The sequence below is a fragment of the Rhinopithecus bieti genome, unplaced genomic scaffold (assembly GCF_001698545.2).
Source record: "Rhinopithecus bieti isolate Rb0 unplaced genomic scaffold, ASM169854v2 scaffold_13351, whole genome shotgun sequence".
In the NCBI taxonomy this organism is placed as follows: Eukaryota; Metazoa; Chordata; class Mammalia; order Primates; family Cercopithecidae; genus Rhinopithecus; species Rhinopithecus bieti.
The window spans coordinates 2,015,422-2,039,013 of NW_016807514.1; the positions used below are offsets into that span (position 1 = coordinate 2,015,422).

General features: G+C 51.4%; 2 protein-coding genes across 3 annotated transcripts in view; one reads left to right on the top strand and one right to left on the bottom strand.

Moving 5' to 3' along the window:
• The first annotated feature begins 505 nt into the window (after nucleotides 1-505).
• WRAP73 (WD repeat containing, antisense to TP73) lies at nucleotides 506-19,626 on the top strand. 2 transcript variants are annotated; one of them, XM_017882443.1, is made up of 12 exons: nucleotides 506-686; nucleotides 3,159-3,311; nucleotides 3,862-3,978; nucleotides 11,267-11,339; nucleotides 13,452-13,555; nucleotides 14,352-14,438; nucleotides 15,084-15,218; nucleotides 15,304-15,381; nucleotides 16,931-17,036; nucleotides 18,069-18,194; nucleotides 18,752-18,943; nucleotides 19,269-19,626. In XM_017882443.1, exons 1-12 carry the CDS (start codon nucleotides 618-620, stop codon nucleotides 19,409-19,411), a joined length of 1,383 nt encoding a protein of 460 aa, XP_017737932.1. In that variant the 5' UTR covers nucleotides 506-617; the 3' UTR covers nucleotides 19,412-19,626. The 2 variants fall into 2 exon arrangements, with proteins under 2 accessions (XP_017737932.1, XP_017737933.1); XM_017882444.1 differs by having other exon boundaries at nucleotides 18,090-18,194.
• Nucleotides 19,627-20,255: 629 nt separating this feature from the next.
• TPRG1L (tumor protein p63 regulated 1 like) overlaps nucleotides 20,256-23,592 on the bottom strand; it is a gene marked incomplete at its 5' end in the record, with an annotated part of 4,701 nt that continues 1,364 nt past the window's right edge. Inside the window, 2 exons of the mRNA XM_017882420.1 lie at nucleotides 20,256-21,954; nucleotides 22,705-22,858. Coding sequence (XP_017737909.1) covers nucleotides 21,760-21,954; nucleotides 22,705-22,858 — 349 coding nt within the window. The remainder of the gene's footprint in view (nucleotides 21,955-22,704; nucleotides 22,859-23,592) is intronic.

Here is a 23,592-nt window from a genome sequence, read left to right on the forward strand (position 1 = left end):
CCCCAAGCAAACGAAATAAATACTTATACATTACATACACGATATAATATATGTGCGACAGACACCGTATTACTACATATTAAAGATATATTTGTATGCAAACATATATTTACATGTAAACATACATTTACATATAAATATAAATATATATGCATGTGTATACACACGCAGACACACAGGTCGCCCAATTAAATTTGAATTTCAGATTAGCGAGTAATTTTTCCGTATTAGCATGTTCCGTGCAATATTTGGGAACATACCTATAACTAGAAAACGATTTATTGTTAATCTGAAATTCAAATTTTACTATGCTTTCTACATTTTTATCCGCAGCCCTAGCTGTAGAGGACCCCAAGGCCTCCCGGCCTTGAGGTAAGGTTCTCGGGTCAGAAATCCCTGGTCGGAAGAAACGTGGGCGTTTCCTTTACAGCCCTGCGGCAAAAGAACTACAAGCCCCACAATGCTGCGCGGCCCCCTGCGGCGCTGATAGGCTGCAGCTCACTTCCACTTTCTGACTTCCGGCCTCGGAGGCCGGCGGAGGCGGTTGCGGACTCCAGCGCGCCCGGGGGTCCCGCGGGTTTTCGGGCGCAGGGTGGCGCCCGCGGCAGGCGGCGGCCATGAACTTCTCCGAGGTGTTCAAGCTCTCCAGCTTGCTCTGCAAGTTCTCCCCGGACGGCAAGTACCTGGTGAGCGGCGGGGACCTGGGCTGCGGGCAGGACATCCTCGGTGCCAGCGTCCCTGGCGGGCAGGGCCGGGGGCGGCCGCGTGGCCCAGGGGATGGAGGCAGCTCGGGGATCCTGCAGGTGCGGTGCCCGGACAGGTGCGGGGCCCGGGCAGGTACCCGGGGCAGGTTGCAGGGCCTGAGCAAGTGCCCCAGACAGGTGCGGGACCCAGGCAGCTACCCTAGGCAGGTGGGGGGTCTGGGGAGGTGCCCTTGGAAAGGTGGTTATCTGCAGGGCCCACTGCACACAGGTGAGGGTATAGGAGATGTCGGCTCTTTGTTGTTATTTTGTCACAAAAGGCAAGTTGATCATTCTGTTGCCTGTAAACTGGTAAGTGGTGTGGCTACTTTGTCATCTCTACTTCTCAAATTCTCTTCTCTTCTACCACATGCCGAATAAATGATTTAAATACTAGTATTCCATCCCCAGGTAGGGAAACAGTTGTCCTCATGGCTGGGATTTGAAGTCTTCGTTCCATGGGTGGCAGAAAGGTGCTTAAATCACAGAGCTATAACTTTTAAGCTTCAAAACATACAGTGCATGTACCTGGATGCCTAGTAGTGTATATCCTCAGAAGAGGGGGATAACCCAGATTCCGAGTACATATGTCCTCAGAAGGGGGATAATTGGCATTGGAAAGCCACTAAGAAAAAACATGCCTCCTAAAAAGTGGGCTTCGTTTTCTTTACCTACCACCTCTGCTAACTTGACTGATGCGTCAGGATGCTTTTTCAGGTTTTGCCTCCCCTGACAGTCCTGTGCTCTGTCTAGCCTTTGAGAGTTTAACTCTCAAATTACGTTTTTACCTCTTCATGGAGGTTTTATTCCAAATCACATAAAATATCATCAGCTACAAAACAGAAAACCTCATTAGTTTAAATGGCACCTCAGCCTTGGTATATTTTTCAACGTGCCCCCTCCCCAATTAAATTAGAGGGTTGTTTTTTGTTTTTACCACTTGTGAAAATTTCAGTGAATTATGAGGAGAAAGAGTACATTTGCTTGCCTAGCTTGGATGTTTTTTCCGGCTCCTACGCTCTGGTCAAAATACCCTGAAACACTTGGTAATGATCTGTTACTGGAATCTTCTTGAAAGCCCTGAGGACTGGGGACAGCAGGTCCATGTTTCTCGTTTTAGTATCTTGCAGTAGAGTTTATATGGTTCCTCAAGGTGTTGGTAAAAATATTCCATGTCATAAGGAATTTACTGTAACTGATCACAGTTTTCAAAGCTACAGTGTGAGAAAGTAAGGGCTGTGATAGCTGCTCGTTCCAATCTGCAATCACCCGCCCGTCTCTCTTCTTTCCGATGGAAAACGAATGTGGCTTTCTCTTTTGGTATCAGTTCATAAAACACAAACTAGTTTGACCTTGATAAGTAAAACTAATGAAGCAGTTAACATTTAAGAATCAGTTCTTGATCTTTAAACTGTAGTATAATATACAATCAGCAGGTGAGTACTCAGGTGTTATTTATACTTGAAATTGTTTGCTTAGATAGGGACATAATCAACAAATACGGACATGAAGAAACTATCTTTAAGAAAATAGTGCTAACACTTAAACATTTCCTGTTTTGTATTAGGAATAGGTTAACGGAGATAAATGAGCATTATATGAAGTGTCTTTACTTGTGCAGAAGTGAAAGCCTGTCTTTTGATCTTCTGTTGTTTTGGCTCTGAGTTCGGCACTGCATAAGAGGATTGTGGCATTCCTTGCCATTTTCCTTGTGAACTGGGAAGCCTTGATTCTTATCCTTTATAAATTTGAGGAAATTGTCTAAAAGTGTTTATAAAACTAGGAGAGGATTTTGGTTATTAGTTCACAGAAGAGCTTTTTCTCAATGCTACTTCCCATATAAGTTTAGTTTTTGACATACAGTTAAAAATGTCTTAAAGCTTTAAGTGGCAAGTTAAAACATACTTTTGGCCAGACGCGGTGGCTCACGCCTGTAATCCCAGCACTTTGGGAGGCCGAGGCGGGCGGATCACAAGGTCAGCAGATCGAGACCATCCTGGCAAACATGGTGAAACCCCGTCTCTACTAAAAATACAAAAAAAAATTAGCCGGGCGTGGTGGCGGGCACCTGTAGTCCCATCTGCTCGGGAGTCTGAGGCAGGAGAATGGCGTGAACCCGGGCGGCGGCGGAGCTTGCAGTGAGCGGAGATCGCGCCACTGCACTCCAGCCTGGGCGACAGAGTGAGAAAAAAAAACTCCGTCTCAAAAGAAAAAACAAAACAATACCTGGTTTGTATATTTCAACATTACCCTTGTAGGAACTGATCTTTAGGGGCTGGGGATGTCACTGATGATCTAGATGTGAAACCTCTGGCAGGAGACAAGGCCACAGTCACTGAAGGCCAGGGCAGTAGCATTCCAAAGCCCCCGTCTTTTGGAGTGGAGAATGTCAGGTGCCTGCTTTCTCGTATTTTTTAGGCTTCCTGTGTCCAGTACCGGTTAGTGGTCCGGGATGTGAACACCCTTCAGATCCTTCAGCTGTACACGTGCCTAGACCAGATCCAGCACATCGAGTGGTCGGCCGACTCACTCTTCATCCTATGCGCCATGTACAAGCGAGGGCTGGTGCAGGTGTGTGCTGCTGCGTCGCCTAGAATCTGGACACCTTCTGAGTGCCACTTGGAAGGAGGGGTTTTGTTCTGTGCCTTTCTAGTTTGGAAAAAAAGTCAGTGCAGCTCAAAGCCAGTTTGCTTTTAAAATTATAATGTTCTCTGAAGTTCAAGAACATTTAAACTAAGGAAACTAATGTAGTCTTAATTTCTAAGCAACATAGTTGAGAAACAGGAGGTGTTGACAGACAGCAGTCTAGCCACTTGGACATGGTGTGTTTCAGGAAGTCCTAAGAAGTCATGTTTTCTTATGTGTCCAAAGCTTCACTAAATGAGGTCTTAGGAATGACCATGTGAATAAACTGTTTTAAAACGACAACGAAATGAAATCACCAAGAAGCGTGGCTTACTTTTACAGTGGAACCCAGTACCAGCCCTTCGTCACGAAAGGTTGTAAGACACCCTGTGCGATTGGGTCTCCACTGGTTTTAAGCCAGCTGTCTGTCGGCGAGGCCTCGCTGTCGAGTGCTGATGAGTTCGCACTTGTGTGTTTCTTTCTTCTCTCAATCCAGGTCTGGTCTTTAGAGCAGCCCGAATGGCACTGCAAAATAGATGAGGGCTCGGCCGGGCTGGTGGCCTCGTGCTGGAGCCCGGACGGGCGCCACATTCTCAACACCACGGAATTCCATGTAAGTGTCAGCCTCAGGGCACCTCATTGGCTGTGTAATCCTGTCCTCTGCTCCCAAAACAGCTGGGGAGTGTGAGGGGGATGTTTGGAGTGTGCTAGTCTCTGCTTATCCCCAGGGGATGCATTCTAAGACCACCAGGGGATTCAGATCATACCAAACCCTGTATTTCCTATGTTTTTTCCTATACAGCATACCTGTGATACATTTAATTATAAATTAGATAAAGTTAGAGATTAGCAGCAATAATCATACAGAACAAGGATAACAATATACTGTTTATAATTGCATGGATAGAAGATTTGGTCTTACTGAAGATCTTAGCAACAACCTCAGTATAGGATTGTTTTTTTCTTTCCTTGTTGTGTCAAGAACTTTCAGCTTCTCATTTAAAGGAAGCACCTTGCGGCTTTTCCTTGGCATATCCAGATTGCCAGCACCACTGCCCATGCTTTAGGCTGTTACTGAGTCAGATAAGGGTGTCGTGAACACAGGCACTGTCTGCTGCCCTGGGTCTGATGACCGAGGTGGCTCCTGAGTGGCCGATAGATTGGGGGGGTGGAGGGGGGCTGGGAGCGTATATAGTGGTGTGTATATTTTAGGTCAGAACATTACAAGCCACTAAGTATTATTGTCTGATCTTTTGTCCAGTTTTAAAGAAAAAAACATTTTTAAAATCTTAATTTAGATTTTTTAGGATTTTGGTAGTCCCTATTCAGCGATAGAAAATGCCCTGTGATATGAGCCGGCTCACACTTTCCCTTCAGGAGCCGGGTCTTGGGGGTGGCTCTGGGCGTCGGCAGCTGCTGATTCACCTGCTGTAGGTACCGCACACCAGCCTCCGTGCAGAGGGGAATGTTGACATCCGAGAGTAAATCAGAGGGATCTGGGATAGGAAACTGCATTTTAAGTTAAAATTAGGCATATGTCAAGTGTTTAGATACCAGGTCTTTGGTGCCTGCGGTGTCTTTTTAAGATACAGAAAAATGCACGAATCTCTTTAATAATGTGCTTTTCTGATGGGGTTAGATCCCAGTGTTTGGGCCCAAGTCCACTGAGTGCTCATAGCCATCTGGGCTGCTGGCTGCACCTCGGCAACTCTCCGTCACGCTGCGCCGCGCACACCGGGCGGAAACCCGCCGTCCCAATGCGGGGCGCACACCACGTAGCTGATGGCACGTGGGAGGATTTCTCCCAGCGTGAGGCTGCAGACGCCCTGTAGGGTTTCATTTGACTTTTTTCAAGCTGGCATCGGCTGGGGTAAAGTTTTATCTGGCCATGAGGGGTTGCTGAATCAGCTGCTTCAGATGGCTGGATGGGTTTACATCTTTTTCAGTTTAAATTTTAAAAAACAGTCTAAATCTAATGTCTGCTATTGTGGGCTGTCAGAGAATAAGACAGGAAACAAAGGCCCACACATGTCCGCACTATGTATTGACATTGGAAGACACTTTCAGCCCAAGTGTTTCAGAGAGGATAATCTGAGCTTTTCATGCAGCTGAGTCGAACAGTCTTCAGGCCTGTAATGCTTTGGGCCCAAATCTGTCCTCCAGAAGGCTCACGGCATGGGGTCAGCCTTGTTGTATTCTCTTATTAAATGGCCCAGAAGGAAAACTACCATCTATAGAGTTTAGAAACGTTAAAAGATGTATGAAAACCTGGTTTTGTTGAGCCTCCCATATCACACACACCAATATTGAAAACACCTTTGCTACAGACAAACTGATTTTTCATAGAGTACGTTTAGATGACATTGTTCAACCTAAGACTAAGGTCATGACCACGTTGTTGGTGGCCTTAGAGGAAACGTCAAGACCAGGTGGTGGACGAGGACTGGTAACCTCATGGCACGGGGCATCTTGACCAAGATATCAAAATGTGTCTCCAACTTTGCATGCAAACTTAAACGACTGCAAGTGAGGAAACAAAACCGGAATTCCAGACGTGCCTGCTGGCCAGGAAGTGAGCCTGCAGGCACCATCCATCAGTCTCATTCACAAGAGCGAGGACCAGGCCCGTTCTCTGAGGATTAGCGGGGCCACTGAGTCCCCTTCCGAAGGCACCACCCCATGTCTGGGGCTTAGTGGGGACACTGGGTTCTCTTCCGAAGGCACCACCCCACATGAGGGTGCTGTGGAGCATGAGAGACGTCCCTGCCTCTTGCTTGCACGTGAAAAGGCAAGCTTGCGCCCTTTAGACAAGGCTCAGTGAGTCATCAAAAGCAGCTCACCCCTAGGCCTGCAGTGGAACACCACCATGCTTTCAGAGCTCTGCTCTCCCTCGTAGCAATGCCCTCCCCACCCGAGGGCACCCTTGCCCCTCATCTTGCATGAATCACATCCTCACTGTTCTTGAGTCTCACTGTATAGATGTGTCTAAACACCACATTGCTTGGTGTGCAGTGGAAAGTTGATTTATAGGGCTCGTACTTTGCAGTCTCTGCTGCTGCTTTTTCACGTCACTGTTTTTAGACTCCTCCGTGTTGACAGGCATCGCTGGGCCTTCCCTTCCTTGTGAGGAATGCCATTCAGTCCTTCCCTGCCGGATGTGTGCGTCTCCACGGACTGTGTGGCTGGGAATGTGTTGTCCACGTCTCCTGGGCAGATACCCAGAGAGCCTCTCTAGGAGAGCCTTGCTTGGCCGTAGCAGATGGAGAGGTTTCATTTGCCAAGGCTTCTGTGGCAGGATGACAATGATTCCATCCAGGCGACTAAATGATACTGCAGTTTGGATTTAGTTTGCGTTTCCCTAATTATTGGTGAGGTTGAGTGCTTTCCTATCTTGTTTCATTACACACATGCTCACGTGCTCACACACGTGCTCACACACGTGCTCACTCTCACATGTGCACTCACACGCGCTCACACATGCACTCACACACACGCTCACTCACATGTGCACTCACACACTTGCGCTCACACATGCACTCACACACGCTCACTCACGTGCACTCACATACGTGCTCACACATGCGCTCATACACGTACGTGCTCACTCTCACATGTGCGCTCACACGCTCACACATGCACTCACACACACGCTCACTCACATGTGCACTCACATACGTGTTCACACATGCTCATACACGTGCTCACTCTCACATGTGCACTCACACGCGCTCACACATGCACTCACACACAAGCTCACTCACATGTGCACTCACACACTTGCACGCTCACATTCAAACATGTGCACTCACACACTTGCGCTCACACATGCACTCACACACGCTCACTCACGTGCACTCACATACGTGCTCACACATGCGCTCATACACGTACGTGCTCACTCTCACATGTGCGCTCACACGCTCACACATGCACTCACACACACGCTCACTCACATGTGCACTCACATACGTGTTCACACATGCGCTCATACACGTGCTCACTCACGTGTGCTCATACGCTCACACAGGCTCACTCACACGTGCGCTGACACGCTCACACGTGCTCATGATCACACATGCGCTCACGCACGCTCACACGCGCTCACTCACACGTGTGCTCACACACTCACATGCTCACACATGCGCTCACACGCACACATGCTCCATTTAAATGAAGCAGGTTCACATGGAGTTTATGGTGGGGCATGGTATGGGGTCTGAATCCATTTCTACCTTTTCCCAGCAGCATTTTTTTTTTTTTTTGAGACGGAGTTTAGTTCTTGTACCCCAGGCTGGAGTGCAGTGGTGCAATCCAGGCTCACTGCAACCTCCGCCTCCCAGGTTCAAGCAATTTTCCTGTCTCAGCCTCCCAAGTAGCTGGGACTACAGGTGTGCGCCACCACGCCCAGCTAATTTTATATTTTTAGTAGAGATGGGGTTTCTCATGTTGGTCAGGCTGGTCTCAAACTCTCAACCTCAGTTGATCTGCCCACCTCGGCCTCCCAAGGTGCTGGGATTACAGGTGTGAGCCACCGAGCCCAGCTCCCAGCAGCATTTATTTAGAAGGCTATCTTCACCAGCTATAGCAGGAACTCAATTCCGTTATACCTGCAGGATCGTTTCTGGTTTTCCATTCCGGTCCACTGTTGGTCCACGTATGTGCCAACGCCGCACTGTCTACGTTATTGAGGTTCTGTAGTATGTTTGAATATCTGCTAGGACTGATTTCTCTTCATTGCTCTTGTAGTCTGTCAGGTTTAAAAAAAATTTTTTTTTGTTTCCCAGGCTGGTCTTGAACTCCTAAACTCAAGCAATCCTTCTTTCCCAGCCTCCTGTATAGCTGGATTACAGGTGCACAACAGGAGGCCCAGCTCTGCCAGATTTGTAAATGTATTTTTGAGACTTTCTTGTTAGCTGCATACAAACTTTTAACGGTTTGTAAAGAGATTTCCTAGCGAAGCATTCTCATGATTTCACGGCGGCCAGGCCTTCTGTTGTAAAGTGTTCCTCTTTCTGCCTCATGGTTCTTTTTCTTTCAGAGTCTGATTTATCTGGTAGGAACGCGGCAGTGCCGCCTTTCTCTTGGTTAGGGTTTTCATGAAATGTCTTTTTCTATCCTTTTACCTTTTCTACATTTCTACATCCTTAAACTTGAGTGTCTTGTAAATAGCCTATAGTTAGCTTTAAAAATACATCCAGGCCGGGCGCGGTGGCTCAAGCCTGTAATCCCAGCACTTTGGGAGGCCGAGACGGGCGGATCACGAGGTCAGGAGATCGAGACCATCCTGGCGAACACGGTGAAACCCCGTCTCTACTAAAATTACAAAAAAAACTAGCTGGGCGAGGTGGTGGGCGCCTGTAGTCCCAGCTACTCGGGAGGCTGAGGCAGGAGAATGGCGTGAACCCGGGAGGCGGAGCTTGCAGTGAGCTGAGATCCGGCCATTGCACTCCAGCCTGGGCGACAGAGCGAGACTCCGTCTCAAAAAAAAAAAAACACCCAGACTGAAAACTTTTTCTTATATCTGAATAAAGGCAATTAAAACAATTTATAAGCAATAAAATTCACCCACTTTAAGAGTACAGCTGAGTGAGTCACTTTGCACATTGTTGCCATCACGATCAGGACCGAGGCTGTTTACCCCATGGTGCGGGGCTGCTCGTGCCCCTTGTGCTCAGTCCGTCTCCCACCTGTGCCCGGCAGCGGGTACCTGCTGCGGGGCAAGCAGCACTGCCTCCTCGGAATCCCATCTGCACAGAGCCGTGGTGCGTGGAGCTGTGCGTCTGCTTCCTTTCCCCTGGCGCCTGGCTGGTTTTGAGTGTGCTGGGTCATGGCGTGGATCGGTGGCGCATTCCTCTATCTTGAGAGTGCTGGGTCATGGCCTGGATCCGTAGCCCATTCCTCTCACCCCGAGCATGCTGAGTTGTGGTGTGGATCAGTGGCCTGTTCCCTCTCTCTTCAGCACACTGGGTCGTAGCGTAGATCAGCAGCCCATTCCTTCCCTCCTGAGCACACTGGGTCGTGGTGTGGATCCCTGGTTCTTTCTTCCTGCTGCTGGGTGCTGTGGAGCCCATCCCATGAGTCTCTGCTGGCTTCTCCAGTGCTCAGTGGAAGGTAACAGCGCTGATGAAGGTGTATATTTAACTACCTTTTTTTCTTACTGGGTTTTTAAAAGTTGCAAACAGTTATCTGTGAAAGGTTTTTTGTTTGTTTGTTTTTGTGGGAGATGAAGGTAAAAATGAGGCTTAAAGTGCTCCATGCATTTCCTAAGATGTGCCTGAGTGGGCAGCCTCGGCCAGGTGCACCCCACGGGGATGCAGGGCCATGGGTGAGAGATGTGCTTTTCTCCTGTGACTCTGCAGTGGGCTCTGGAGGCAGGTCTCTGCCCTGGGTGGTACAAGGACGCTCCTGATGCCCAGAGGCTCGGGCACTCCATCCCACCCTGCTGATGCTGAGAGGCTCGGGCAGGGTTTCAGCCTCAGACACGCTGGTGGGAAGTAGCACGTTTCCTCGCTCAGGCCCCAGCGCCCTCCTTGGCCTCAGCTTGCGGAGCTGTTAGAGGAGCAAGCGCTCTGTCCAGCTGGAGTTCCGAGGCGCCGGTCCCCAGAAGGGCCAGTGTGTTGCGGGTTCAGCATCAGCACTGGAGCCCGGCCGTGCTGCCACGGTGACCCCTGGAGCTCGTTGATCCACTACCTGTGTGTTCAGGACTTTTCTCCTGAACGCTGTGTATGTTGTTTGGAGACACAGTTACACACATCGGATTTTCTTTTCTCTTGTAAGAAGAGATGATGCGTAGACATTTAAATTAATTCATTTGTTAATATCCTGTACTGAAAACCTGGCAGCGTTTGGAGGAGTGACATTGTGGACACGCGATGCTACACGCTGCGTGCGGCTCCACTTACGCTGCTGGAGGCGGTCCCCACCCTGGGGCTCATCCTCAGTGAGGGCCCCTGCCTTACACACACGGAGCTGGCAGTCAGCACCCCACCCCGCACGGAGCCGCGCAGCCCTGTGTCCCTGGACCTTGTGTCCCCACACCTTGTGTCCCCACACCTGGGCCACATTTCAGTTAACTACCAGATTCATCAGTGGGCTGGGTATATGGGAAGCTTGATGATTCCCTGGTGGGCTCCACAGCGTCTCAGTGGGAAATGCAGGTGGAGGGACGCGGCAGCCCTGTAAGTCCTGCGGCGCCGCCACGGGGAGGGCGGGACCACCCACTGCGGTGCCTCTCCCCCAGCAGGCACGGCCTCGTCGGCCTGGTTAGGAAATCATCTTTTGGCCTCACCGTGCCAGCCTAGTCGGCTCTCAGCTCCCTGAGTCAGGGAAGGGGGTGGAAAGGTGGACAGTCCAGCAGCGCATGTTCTAGAACCCTCTGCAGATGCAGCCGGGCCAGCGAGCACGTGCAGGAGGTAGGCGGCCACCTTCTCGGGCGTTGAGTGGCTGCTCCTGCCTCAGGGCTGCAGACGCAGGCTCACAGCCCCCTGGTGGGCCCCGGAGCGGCGGCATCCGATTTCCAGATCCTCTGTCTTCCCTTAAAGGACACCTAACGTGGTGGTTTCTAGATCAAGATTTCTCTCTAATTAACTCAGGGTTATTTTAACCTGCAACCTGTGGTCACTTTGAAAAAGCTAACGAAAACGCACTTAGATGTAACTTTGTGTCACTCAGTATTGGTATAAAACAACAACAACAGAAAACCAAGAGCACTAAATTTACCTTAACCACAGTAAAATATATATTTGAATATTCCCGTAGGAGGGTAGGGATCCCCCAGGTCTTGACAGATCCACTCCAGCAGTCAGGCCTGTACTTGGGGATGCTTGGGCGGGTTGAGGATTGAGACAGTCTCTAAGGATGCTAAAGAAGTGTTTCCTTTCTCTCTCCCTTTCCCCCAACAGCTGCGGATAACCGTCTGGTCCTTGTGCACAAAATCCGTATCTTACATCAAATACCCAAAAGCTTGTCTGCAGGGTGAGTCAACTGGAGCTACGCAAAAGCCATTTCTTTACAGCTGTTTGACTTTTTTGTCACGGGAAGTTTCAAAGAGGCAGAATTAGCGTCAACAGTGTATCAACGCATAGCCCATCTATTCATACCCACCCCACCCACAGCATATCAACGCATAGCCCGTCTATTCATACCCACCCCACCCACAGCGTATCAACACATAGCCCGTCTATTCATACCCACCCCACCCACAGCATATCAACACATAGCCCGTCTGTTTCTCTCTCTACCCACCCCACCAACAGCATATCAACGCATAGCCCGTCTGTTTCTCTCTACCCACCCCACCAACGGCATATCAACACATAGCCCGTCTGTTTCTCTCTCTACTCACCCCACCAACTGCGTATCAACGCATAGCCCGTCTGTTTCTCTCTCTACCCACCCCACCAACAGCATATCAACGCATAGCCTGTCTGTTTCTCTCTCTACCCACCCCACCAATGGCATATCAACGCATAGCCTGTCTGTTTCTCCCTATATCCACCCACCCCTTAGGCTCTTTTGAAGTAGGTCTTAGGTCTCCTCATGCTTCATCTGTAAATATTTCCATGCGTGTCTCAGAAAGGCAGGAGTCCCCTTTTAAAACGACCACAGTGACTCAAGAGAACGTGGCCTAAGACGTGGAAGAACAGTGGTGTTGATGCTGGTCCCCTTGACCTTGGTGGCAGAGCTGGACGTTCAGACCCCTTCCAGCCGATGCCTGTCGAGAGGCCCACCTCAGACATCCAGTTCTGAGCTTTCTCTCTTCTGTGGACTAAATATGATCTCTGCGAAAGGGGGAGGTCTTGCCGTCATCTCTGGGCATCCCGGAGGGATATGTGACCAGTGTCCTTTCCTTGTGGAAGTCTGTGAGCCATCTGGAAGAAAGGGGGCTGGCTCAGGGTGGCCCACCACCAGCGCGTCTAACTGGACAGTGCAGAGCTAGTGGGAGGCGCCACTCCTGAGTCCTGAACAACACGCAGTGTCTTTCACGGGATGAAACGCTACATGGTTGGAATGATGCTTTCATTCTTCTCTGTTGCTGCCAGTGGTTTAGAAATTGCATTTGAATGAAATGCAATCGCACTCTTGTTTTTCGTTTTTATAGTTGGAATATTAGCGTCCCTCCAGATGAGACACACATTTCTTGAGTGGACACCATATTAGCACCCCTCCAGATGAGACACACACATTTCTTGAGTGGATACCACGGTTTTGTCATTTGAGGTATTCTCTTCACTCATGAATGATGAATTCTGGCCTGGGCTTTTTAAGCTAATACAGAACTGGCAAATAGAGTCTAACATTTTCAACTACAGTTTCTTTCACATTTTCGTCTTAAGATTATTTTTTTGAGACAGGGTCTTGCTCTGTCACCCAGGCTGGAGTGCAGTGACGCAATCATAGCTCAGTGCCGCCTTGACCTCCTGGGCTTAAGTGATCCTCTCACCTCAGCCTCCTGAGTAGCTGGGACTATAGGCACACACCACCACACCCGGCTGATATTTTGTAGAGACAGGGTTTTGCCAAGTTGTCCAGGCTCCTTTCAAACTCCTGGGTTCAAGCGATGCACCTGCTCCAGCCTCCCAAAGTGCTGGGATTATGGGCGTGAGCCTCCGCGCCCGGCCACATATTTTCATCTTTCGTTTACTTCTTCCAAATAATTAAATTCAAAGGTAAAATAAACATGGCAGGAACCAGCCGCCTTTTGCCTAGCTGGAGGTACCCCTGGGTGTCCCGCAGCTTAGCCATGGGGGAATTCAAAGGCCTTGTGTTTCTCAGTCACATTGGGTGATTGATCAGAGGTCACATCACTTGGTATTTTTCACAGAGTCTTGCAAACCAGTTCCTGTGTGTGTACAACCCTCCCCCAGCACACACTGTGTTGTGAGGGGTGAAGCCATAGTGCCTCGGGGTTTCTCCTCTGCTCTAGAATGTTCTTGTGTGTCTGAGGAGCAGTGCTCGGCATTGTGCCATTTCCCTTCTTTTCACCTCTGCTTTCTCTTCCTGCTCCTTCCTTCTGAAGTACTATTGTGGTTTCTCTTGCTTGATTTTGTGGCCGCTTGATTTCAATGCATTTTCCTCTTCCCGCAGGGATCACCTTCACGAGGGACGGCCGCTACATGGCGCTGGCAGAACGGCGCGACTGCAAAGATTACGTGAGCATCTTCGTCTGCAGTGATTGGCAGCTCCTGCGGGTAAGGCGTCCCCCAGACTGGAATAAAGTTGTCCTGGTTGACTGCGGAGGGACTGAGTGAAGTAGATCCTTTTCCAGATTCCAGGGGATCTTTGGTAGGATATGGAGCAAGGTGATGTTGTATTAACAAAGGGCAGGTGCACTGTGAATCGCTTCCAGTGGCACCTGGTTGTGTGTCCAGGAGACTTGGTGAAAAGGACACATGCCCAGGTGTTTTAAAAATGAAGACGCTGTCACATTTGAGCCCTTTTCCTTGTCCTGTGTGATGGTGTTTGCGCATGTGTGTGCCATGTCGGGAGTAGGGGGGACATAGAAGTTCACCTTGACTGAGGGCCTGCGTTAGGCAGGGTGCTCTGCCAGGTGCCCAGGTGCCCCCACAGCAGACATGTGAACACGATTCCAGCACAATCCATCATTAAGGTACAGCAACCTCTGGAATGCTGTCAGAGCACAGAACCCAGGACCCAGGCAGTGCTCTGGAAGGGACTTGTCTGAGCTGGGTCTAAAGGAGTGAGCCTGGCCAGGCAAGGAAAGGTGAGCGGGGAGAGTGCACGTGAGTGCAGGTGCGGGGAGACCAAGCCGCCCTCGTGGGCTGGCCAGGCACTGACGCTGGCACCTGTGGGGGGTGCAGCCCTAGCAGCAGCCCCACAGGGATTTCCTGCATTTCCAGGATAGAGCTGTTGAGATTTTGTCCATTTCTATATAAGAAAATTAAGTGTGTTAAGAACATAAGTTATAAATGCAATTATTTACGAAAATATTTTCCAATTTTAATGTTGCCTCCACTTCTTTGGAAGCATTTTGATACGGACACCCAGGATCTCACAGGGATCGAGTGGGCCCCAAACGGCTGTGTGCTGGCAGTGTGGGACACCTGCTTGGAGGTATGAAGATGGCCAGGTGACATGTTTGCTTTCGAGAGCTTTTCCCGGAATTTCATGCTTTCTGACTGCTGCAATATAGTTTTATCTTATTTCAGATAACGAGTTGAGCTTTGTTTTAAAAGATAGGGTTTTGCTCTGTCACCCAGGCTGGAGTGCAGTGGTGTGGTCACAGCCCACTGCAGCCTTGACCTCCTGGGCTCAAGTGATCCTCCCACCTCAGCCTCCCAAGTAGCTGGGACCACAAGCATGCACCACCATGCCCGGCTAATTTTTGTATTCTTTGTAGAGATGGGGTTTCACCATGTTGCCCAGACTGCTCTTGAACTTCTGTGTTCAAGTGATCTGCCAGCTTCAGCCTCCCGAAGTGCTGGGATTACAGGCGTGAGCCACGGTGCCCAGCAGAGTTGAACTTTTATCAGCGAGCCATTAGGTTGACCTCCCAATTTCCCCTTTTTCTCATGCTCTCACTGCCTCTCCAGTGACTGTCTCAGTTCTAGCTGGCAGTTCCAGCTTTTCCGCGGCCATGCGGACAGTCCTGCCAGCTTTGTGCTGTCTGCACCAGTGTCACTCTGCAGCACCCGCCTCTGTGGCGTGTTCCCGGCGAATGGGACGTATTCATCATTAACGGAAATGTCTCGTCTGCAGTACAAGATTCTGCTGTACTCACTGGACGGCCGGTTGTTGTCTGCGTACAGCGCTTACGAGTGGTCCCTGGGCATCAAGTCTGTGGCCTGGAGCCCCAGCAGTCAGTTCCTGGCGGTTGGGAGCTACGATGGAAAGGTGGGAACCAGTGCAGGGCCCTCAGGAAGTCCGACCGCCCAGCCGGCCGGGCCCTGCCTCACCTGTGCGTGGCTTCTTTCCTCAGGTGCGCATCCTTAATCACGTGACTTGGAAAATGATCACGGAGTTTGGGCATCCTGCAACCATTAATAATCCCAAGACGGTAAGTCTGGAACGCGTGTTTCTGCCGGAGCAGGCTGCTGGGGAGGGCGGCGGGAAACCGCTCCTTCGCTTTGGCTTTCTTGATTGTGGTTTACTATTTAAACCGGGCACTTCCATCGCCGTGAACTTGCTACTGTGACATTTCACGTGTCTGGCCCGCCCTGGCCTTTGTTCTTCCTCCTCCACACTGTCCAAAGGGTCTGACGTGGGCCTTGCCCTGGCCTGTCCTCTGCCTCTGCCACCGCCACCCCAGCCCAGGTATCTCCTTCGTGGTCTGTCTGGATGCAGATCCCTGTGCTGTACAGAGTGGTCGGGGTCTCCTGCCCTCAAACACTGAGCATCTGCTGTCGTGCCAGGCACTGTGCTCTGGGCTGCAGCCAGAGGAGAACAGACAGACACCTGCACCTGCAGAGTGCGGCTGGAGAGACAGGGAAGGGCTGGAGAGCTGGGTGTCTCCATGGGGTGGCAGGGAGTGGCCACCAGCGAGGGATCAGGCACAGATGCTGAACCAATGTTCAGGGGTTCGGGGAGGGAAAGTTCCAGGCCAAGGGAATAGGAAGTGCAAGGGCCCCGAGGAGTGGGCCACGCATCCATGTGTGCAGTGGGCACTTGCCGCGCCTCTGTGTGCGGTGGGCACTGCCCTGGAAGACAGTCGGGAGCCAGAGACAAACGCTGCCCTCCTGGTGTTGACCTGTAACCGGCAGAGCTGAGTGAAAGGCGGCTTGGATTCGATGAAGAGGCCAGTGAGTGGCTGGGGCTGGGCGTTCCAGATCAACCACTGCGGGGGACGCATCCCAGAGGGTGTTTAAGTGCAGACCAGGAGGAGGAGCCGAGGAGCCGCGCGGTGTCCGGGCAGAAAGGGTGTTTCAGGCAGAGGGGCCTCCTGACGTGGCCAGTGGTTTGTGTGGCTGGAGGCCAGGGCATCTGGACAGATGAGCCAGAGCAGAGCTGGCCACACAGGTCCTGAAGGTTTGCCTGCGATTCTGGCATTCTCCAAATCCCTTTGCCACACAGCAGCAGAGCACGCCAAGCTTTAAAGGCACGAACCAGGCCAGGTGACTCCCTTACCTGGGGCTCGTCAGGGGCACGGGGGCTGCTCGCCTTCCACTGAGCCTGGGCCGCTGTCCTGTGCTTGCCAGGCTCTCGGGCACAGATGCCCCCACCTCAGGTCTGTGTCTGCTGCTCCTGGGGCCTCCGCTGTCTTGGCGCAAGTGTTCTGTGTATCCCCTTATCACGGTGAGGTGGCCAAGCCTGTTCCCTCGCTGGATGATGGTGGCTGCAGTGGCCTCCCGTCTGTAATCACAGGGCAGACGTTTGCCGCCTGGGTCTCAGAGGGTGGGCTCCCCGGCAGGACGCGAGAGGGTGGCTGCTGATCTCAGCTCTCGGGACTGGGATTCGTGTTTCCGTCTCTTTCTCCCAGCGGCAGCAGGACCAGGTGTCATGGCAGGGGCACGCCTGTTGACCATGTGCCGTCACAGGCATTTGCCACATCTATCCTCGTCTTCCCGGTCCCTGTCCTGAGCTGGGCGTGGCCACCTTGTGTCTTTCAGGTGGTGTATAAGGAGGCCCAGAAGAGCCCGCAGCTGGGGCTGGGCTGCCTCTCCTTCCCGCCCCCCGGGGCTGGGGCCGGCCCTCTCCCGAGCTCAGAGAGTAAATGTAAGTAGCACATGTGATAACATTGGTTTTCCTTTTTTAATGCAAGATTCCTCATTGTCCAGATAAACTTCGGATGTTCTTTATGTTTAAAAAAAAAATGTTTTTTCCTTTCCGTGCTTCCAGCCAGGGTGCCCCTCAGCCTGTTGGCTGGAGATTGACTGAGGTCTGAATTGCGTAGTGGGCCATGAAGGCGCGGCTTCTGTTACTGAATATGAGCCCCGGAGACCAGGATCTGACAGCGGGAGCTCCGAGGGGGATGGTTTTCAAAGAGACACGTTTCCGTGGGTGGTGCTCAGAGCGGGTCTGGAGGCCGGCGGTGCTCCCGAGCTGTCTCCGGCTTGAGGCCCGGTTCTGATGCAGCCTCTTGACTCTGGGCATTTCCTATGTGTCTGTTTCCGCATCACTGAAATGGGCACAGAAAAAGCACTCACCCCACAGGGGCACGAGGGCATCTGAAGGTTGCAGGTAGAGGGAACGGTGCCCCGAGGGCTGATGGGCCCTCCCCGGGGCTCGGTGTGTGCTCAGGACAGGGGTCAGGACAGGCGCAGCCTGGCACGCAGGAGGCACTCCCCAGGAGCCTAGGGGCATCCTTGTTCCACAGCCCCTGCCTCTGCTGTGATGATGGTTTTCCCACAGCCAGAAAGTCTAAGGGTACTGATGCTGAGGTGGAAGGGACTGTGAACTCAGATGCTGGCAGCTGACAGAAAAGTGCCGAGGAGTTGGAGCTGCTGACATTGCAGCTGGGACCTGTCCATGCTCCTCTCCAGTCAGTCCCCGGCACATGGGGTCCACCCCCGACCTAGTCGGGCCTGGCAGGTGATGGTGCCGCTCTTATCCGGGGCACTTACGGGCAGGCCCCTCGCTGCGGCTGCCAGGCTCTGCGCAGCTCTTCCTGCCCTCGGGCCGCACTTTCCTCCCCTTTGAACAGAGGAGCTGGGTTCGCGATGCCCGACACAGGCACGGCAGCCTCTCAGCCGCGTGCGTACTTCCTGAAAGGGTGACGATGGCATGTTCTTCCTGTTGGTGTTCTAGATGAGATCGCCTCTGTCCCAGTCTCCTTACAGACGCTGAAACCTGTTACCGACAGAGCAAACCCAAAAATCGGCATAGGAATGCTGGCATTTAGTCCTGACAGCTACTTCCTGGCGACAAGGAATGGTCAGTTGTGCTGACGTGGGTGCTGTCTCACCCCTTACTGTGTCCTGTGGCCCCCGGTGTAGAAGCAACTGGAAAAGAAGATCTAAATGCAGGTCCCTACACAGCACCTCCTACCATGTTTCTGCAGTAGCCGAGGTGCTGGGCCTTCTGTCCTGCAGCAGCTGCAGGGCCACCCACACATGAGCCAGGAGGCCTCGGCCTCGCTCACTTGCTTTGCTCTGCTGAGTAGAAAGCAGGGCTGGGCACACCGCAGCCCGTCTTTTGTTAAGGGTTTCTCCATTTGTAAAGGGCTGAAAAAACAAACAACAACAACAAAAAAAAAAAAACAAAGAAACCCATTTGGGCCCTTTACAGCCCGGGATGGCCATCCTGGCCCTGGCCAGGAGCCCCGCAGGGCCCAACTGAACCCAGACTGCAGGGCGGAGCCGCCCCACCCCACCGGTTCTTCCCCTCTCCTCCTGTGGTGTCAACAGCAGAGCAAAGGGGCAGAGCCGAGGGGCAGGGTGACACAGACGAGTCAGGCAGGGATGACACCGGCGCCGTCCTTCCTTCCTCAGACAACACCCCCAATGCCGTCTGGGTCTGGGACATTCAGAAGCTGAGGCTGTTCGCGGTGCTCGAGCAGCTGTCCCCAGTGCGCACGTTTCAGTGGGACCCACAGCAGCCGCGGCTGGCCATCTGCACGGGAGGCAGCAGGCTCTACCTGTGGTCCCCAGCAGGCTGCATGTCGGTGCAGGTACCTGGGGAAGGTGAGCACATCCCTGAGGCCACGGACATGGCAGGCTGGCTCTGTGCAGTCTGGCGTCACACGGGCTGAACTGTTGAAGCCCAGCTGTTGTCTCCAGCCCTGAGTCTGCACGAACCTCAAGGCTGGCACACAGGGGACCTGCTGCCCTCAGCTTTATGGGCTAGAAGCAGCCCCTCCCTGATTTGAGGCAGCTCTGGGGCTCCACCCTGGCTCTGCCTATGTGGGTCACTCCAGGCACTGTGCTGGCCTGCAGGACAAGGGGGTGCCCATCCCCCAGAATCTGGGCTTCTCCCGCTCTAATCCTCTGGCCACCTGTCTCTCTCTAGGTGACTTTGCAGTGCTTTCTCTGTGCTGGCATTTAAGCGGAGACTCGATGGCCCTCCTCAGCAAGGATCACGTCTGCCTCTGCTTCCTGGAGACGGAGGCAGCGGTCAGCACAGCCTGCAGACAGCTGGGCGGCCACACGTAGCAGTGGTGCAGTAACGTGTGTGCAGGAACAGGGGCTGCTCTGCATGTTTCCAGTGTGGGGAAAAACACAAGAGCTTCACCAGGAAGTTCTCCACCTGTGATGGTCCAGATTCAGTGATTGAGTCTATTTTCTAAAGCAAAGCATTTTGTAAATATGTATGGTATAAAACTGTAGTTTTTATTATTTAAAGTAAATACTTGCTGATTCATACAACTGCTTCTCTTCTTGAAACGTTTAAGTCACAGGCAGGTTTTCTAGGTTCGAGTTTCTGGTCTTAGGGAAGATGGACAGCCCTACAATTACTGAGCCCTGGGCCACTGAGCTCCCACCAGACACTCAGCCTGCTCTGGGTTTTCTATTTGGATGTGTTAGGACAAGGGGGGATCTCTGTGGGGCACATCCAGCCTCCTCACGGTGGGTTTGCTTTGAAGTGTGGGAAGGGAGCCTTGGCACCTGAGCGCAGCGCCACCCCCAGGTCCAGTCCCCTCAGGACGGAGCTGCAGGTCCCTGACCGACTGAGTCAGTTCCTCAGGAAGTCTCATGTCTACTCTGGTTTGAGAACCAGTGCGCGTGGGTCTCCACTCTGGCTATTTGCAGGAAGTGCCTAGAACCACCCAGAACCATTCCATCAGTCTCTCCAGCTGGTGCTCGGCAGGCAGCCCCCCACAGGTGGGGGGCTCAGAGTTGCAAACCTAGGTAGTTGCGTACCGTCATCTCTTTCTGCAGAGAACCATACTCAGCACTGCTATGAGAGGCAGTCCTCGTGGTACAGGCAGAGTAGGCCCACATGCCCACAGAGCTGGTGGAAATGGGGCAGGCTTTCAAAGAGGGAAGAGACACTTTCTTGGTGGTTGCACCTACTTTAATACCAACTTCAAAAAAGGAAAAACATCCATCCACTTCTAAATGTCTTTATGAACATAGAGGCTGGAGTCCCCAGCCAGCTTCCGAGACAGCCCTGCACATCCCGCAAGTGGCCACACTCAACCCACACCACACCGTTCGCTTAAAGCTACAAGTCCTAGAGACGAAGAGCTGGCGAGCCAGCGTGTGAAACTTATCAACAGCACTTCCAGCCACATGAGCAAGCTGCGTAGATACAGGGAGGTGCGTGGGTCCCTGTGGGGAAATCCTCCAGGCACATCGAAGCTCAGGCATGTTTAGTGCGAGACTTGGACAAAGCCCTGAGTCTATGCCGGAGCTGTTGAGGAATCAAGGCAGGCATCAGCTGCTTCATAAGGATCTGATAGATGGAGTCTCGCTCTGTTGCCCGGGCTGGAATGCAGTCAGTGGCACCATCTCAGCTCACTGCAACCTCCGCCTCCTGGGCTCAAGCAATCCTCCTGGCTCAGCCTCCTGAGTAGCTGGGACCACAGACGCGCCACCACACCCGGCTGTGTTTTGTATATTTGGTAGAGACAGGGTGTCACCGTGTTGCCCAGGCTGCTCTGCAACTTCTAAGCTAGAGCGATCTGCCTGCCTCAGTCTCCCAAAATGCTGAGATTATAGGCATGAGCCACTGTGCTGGCCTGACACGGTTCCTTGTTTTAAAGTGCATTACTCAAAAAGCAAACTACCCAATTCCCTTTTAAATATGAATACAATCCAAACTCAGAATCCAGAGTTGTAAAACCTGTGTGCAAAGAACTGTCAAGGTGACTTTCTCAAATTAATAAATTGTCTTAAAATGATTTTCTGTAAAGCTTTCTGGGTCTGGGAAACAGACCTGAAGTATTAACACAACTTGGGTTAATTGTGGAAAAAGTGTGACTTCAGGTCACCCATTTCCAAAAGAGCAGCGGGTCACCAAGGGGCCTACAGGTACAGACTGGTCTTAGTCAACCGGTCTGCTGGCTGCTTTTAGATGAGCTGAAGTACAAATGGATTACATTTTAAAATACAAAATTGGACACCAAGTGTAAACATACTTGCAACTGCAGGCACTCGAGGTACCAGGTGCCTCCGTTTTCAGCAGCCTATGCAAGCGCTGAGGGGCGTGCTGTGGGTCCCGCGTGCTGGGCCAGCGGGGGGGGGAAAAACCGCAAGAAGCCACGTAGATACTCGAAAACACCAGAACTGAAGTTACAGAGGATGAAATACCAGCAGCACAGAGACAGCGACAGTCTTTTGGCTTTTGTCTGTAGCCTGTATTAGCAGAGTCCAATATCCAATTAAATAGATAGAATTCACTTTACTATTCTAATTGTGCTGAGATCCCTAAAGGTAAAAGACCCCCATCCTTCCAGCCGGCAGCAGGGCAGCATGAAGACTGCCAAGCCTCCCAGTCCCCCAGCCCCCACATCCCTTGGCCTTCTCGGGAGGGGGAGGAGCTCCCAGAATGCAGCCAGCTAAAAGCCTATTTTGCCCCTGGTCATGGAATAGCCTAGTTTAGCCTCGTTGTTAATGAAGGACATGAGTCCCACGTAGGTCTCGATGAGCAGAGGACGCTCCAGGATCAGCACGCCATTCGCCTGTCCTGGCAAAGGGCTTTCTTTTTGGGCTTTTTTGACAGCTTGAATTAACAGAGCCTTGAAGCTTTCCAACTTTAAAGAGAGAAAAACATGGAGCTTTAACTGGCAGGCAAGATAAAAGCGTCTATTACTTGAAAAAATTAGCATTCTGAGACACTTAAATCCCTCCAAATGCCACCTATCTCTTCATCCCTTCACTTGAAAGCGCTGCCTCTGCCACATGCTGGCAGTCCCTCAACTCTCGTCCCCATGGAGCTCTCTAGGTGTGTGGAAATCTTACCACCATGCTCTTCTGTAGCCAATGGCAGCCAGCACCTGCAGAACCCTTCCTGGATACAGGGCTGAGTGGCTTTGCCCTCACCCAACCTACCAGGTCAGTAACTAGGCCGAGGCACAGAGCTGGGGAAGTGCAGGACCCCCGCCAGGCTCTGGGCTCTGCTCTAACCCCAGCCCCGAGGCCTCCTCTCCTGGTGTGCATCCACACTGGTCATCTGGCATGGCTGGGTCTGCTGGCGCTCTCTGAAGCCCAGTGGGGGCCCTTCTCCACCCAGATCACCATCAGGAGGTCACATAACGGAGCTATGCTGACCAGCAGCCACTGGCCGCACATGGCTACTTTAACATAAATTAACCAGAATTTCTGAAAACGTAGGGAATAATCTCTAAAATGAGAGTTTCCTCTCTTACTGTTCCTAGCCTCATCTCAAGTGCCCAGCAGCTCCACGTGGCCGCCGGACAGTGCAGACCCAAGTGTCTCCTTGGCTGGGGGGGGGGGGGTCCGTCACTGCGGGGGGTGCGGCTATTACATGCCTGTCTTCTTACCTGGCACAGAGATGCTGTCTTCTCATCTGCGCCAGCCATTGGGTGTTCTGTGAAAGTGGCATAGGGCACGTTGGTAGACCAGGGATTCCATCTGTTGATGAAGGAAGGACGACTTTGCTTGTCCCACTGAATTCGAAGCCCAAAACCTTCTCGCCTGAAAAGTCAGAAGAAATAGCCAGACTTAGCATGGCAGGCCACAGTGCTCCCACGGACAACTGACAGTCTCATTAGTCAGGAGAGTATGATAGCAAAAAGCACTTTCACGTTTACAGAAAAGACCTATGACATATCACAATGGAAAATGGCTAGTGGTTTTTAATAGTAACTTCAATCTCAACAATTGCTTTAAATACTGTACTTATAAATATGACAAATTAAATATATTTTGGTTATTAAATGTATTATTTTAGTAATCTTTACATAATTAAAAATTAATAACAGGAATACCGGCTGGGCACACCGGCTGATGTCTATAATCCCAGCACTTTGGGAGGCCAAGATGGGCAGATCTCTTGAGCCCAGGAGTTTGAGACCAGCCGGGGCAACCTAGCAAAACTCTATCTCTACAAAAATTACAAAAATTAGCTGGGCTTGGTGGCAGGCACCTGTAGTCCTAGCTACTTTGGGAGGCTGAGGTGGGAGGATCACTTAAGCCTAGGAGGTGGAGGATACAGTGAGCCAAGACTGTACCACTGGTGCCTGGGTGACAGAGTGGGACTCTATCTCAAAAAAAAAAAAAAAGAGGGAATAATGATAGATAGGCTATCCAAATGAGTGAAAAGGAAGTGTAACCTTCTTTTCCCTTATGTCATATTAAATGTTCCTTAAAATAAAATTTTAAAATAAATAAAATAAAATTTTAACCAACATTTAATAAAAATAACATTT

Bases quoted from the DNA above. Each gene is read 5' to 3' on its own strand.
- WRAP73 (XM_017882443.1), top strand. From the start codon at position 618: ATGAACTTCTCCGAGGTGTTCAAGCTCTCCAGCTTGCTCTGCAAGTTC. The intron at 3,979-11,266 runs GTAAGTGTCAGC...TTCCCCCAACAG, and splicing joins TCAACACCACGGAATTCCAT to CTGCGGATAACCGTCTGGTC. The intron at 15,219-15,303 runs GTGGGAACCAGT...TTCTTTCCTCAG, and splicing joins TTGGGAGCTACGATGGAAAG to GTGCGCATCCTTAATCACGT.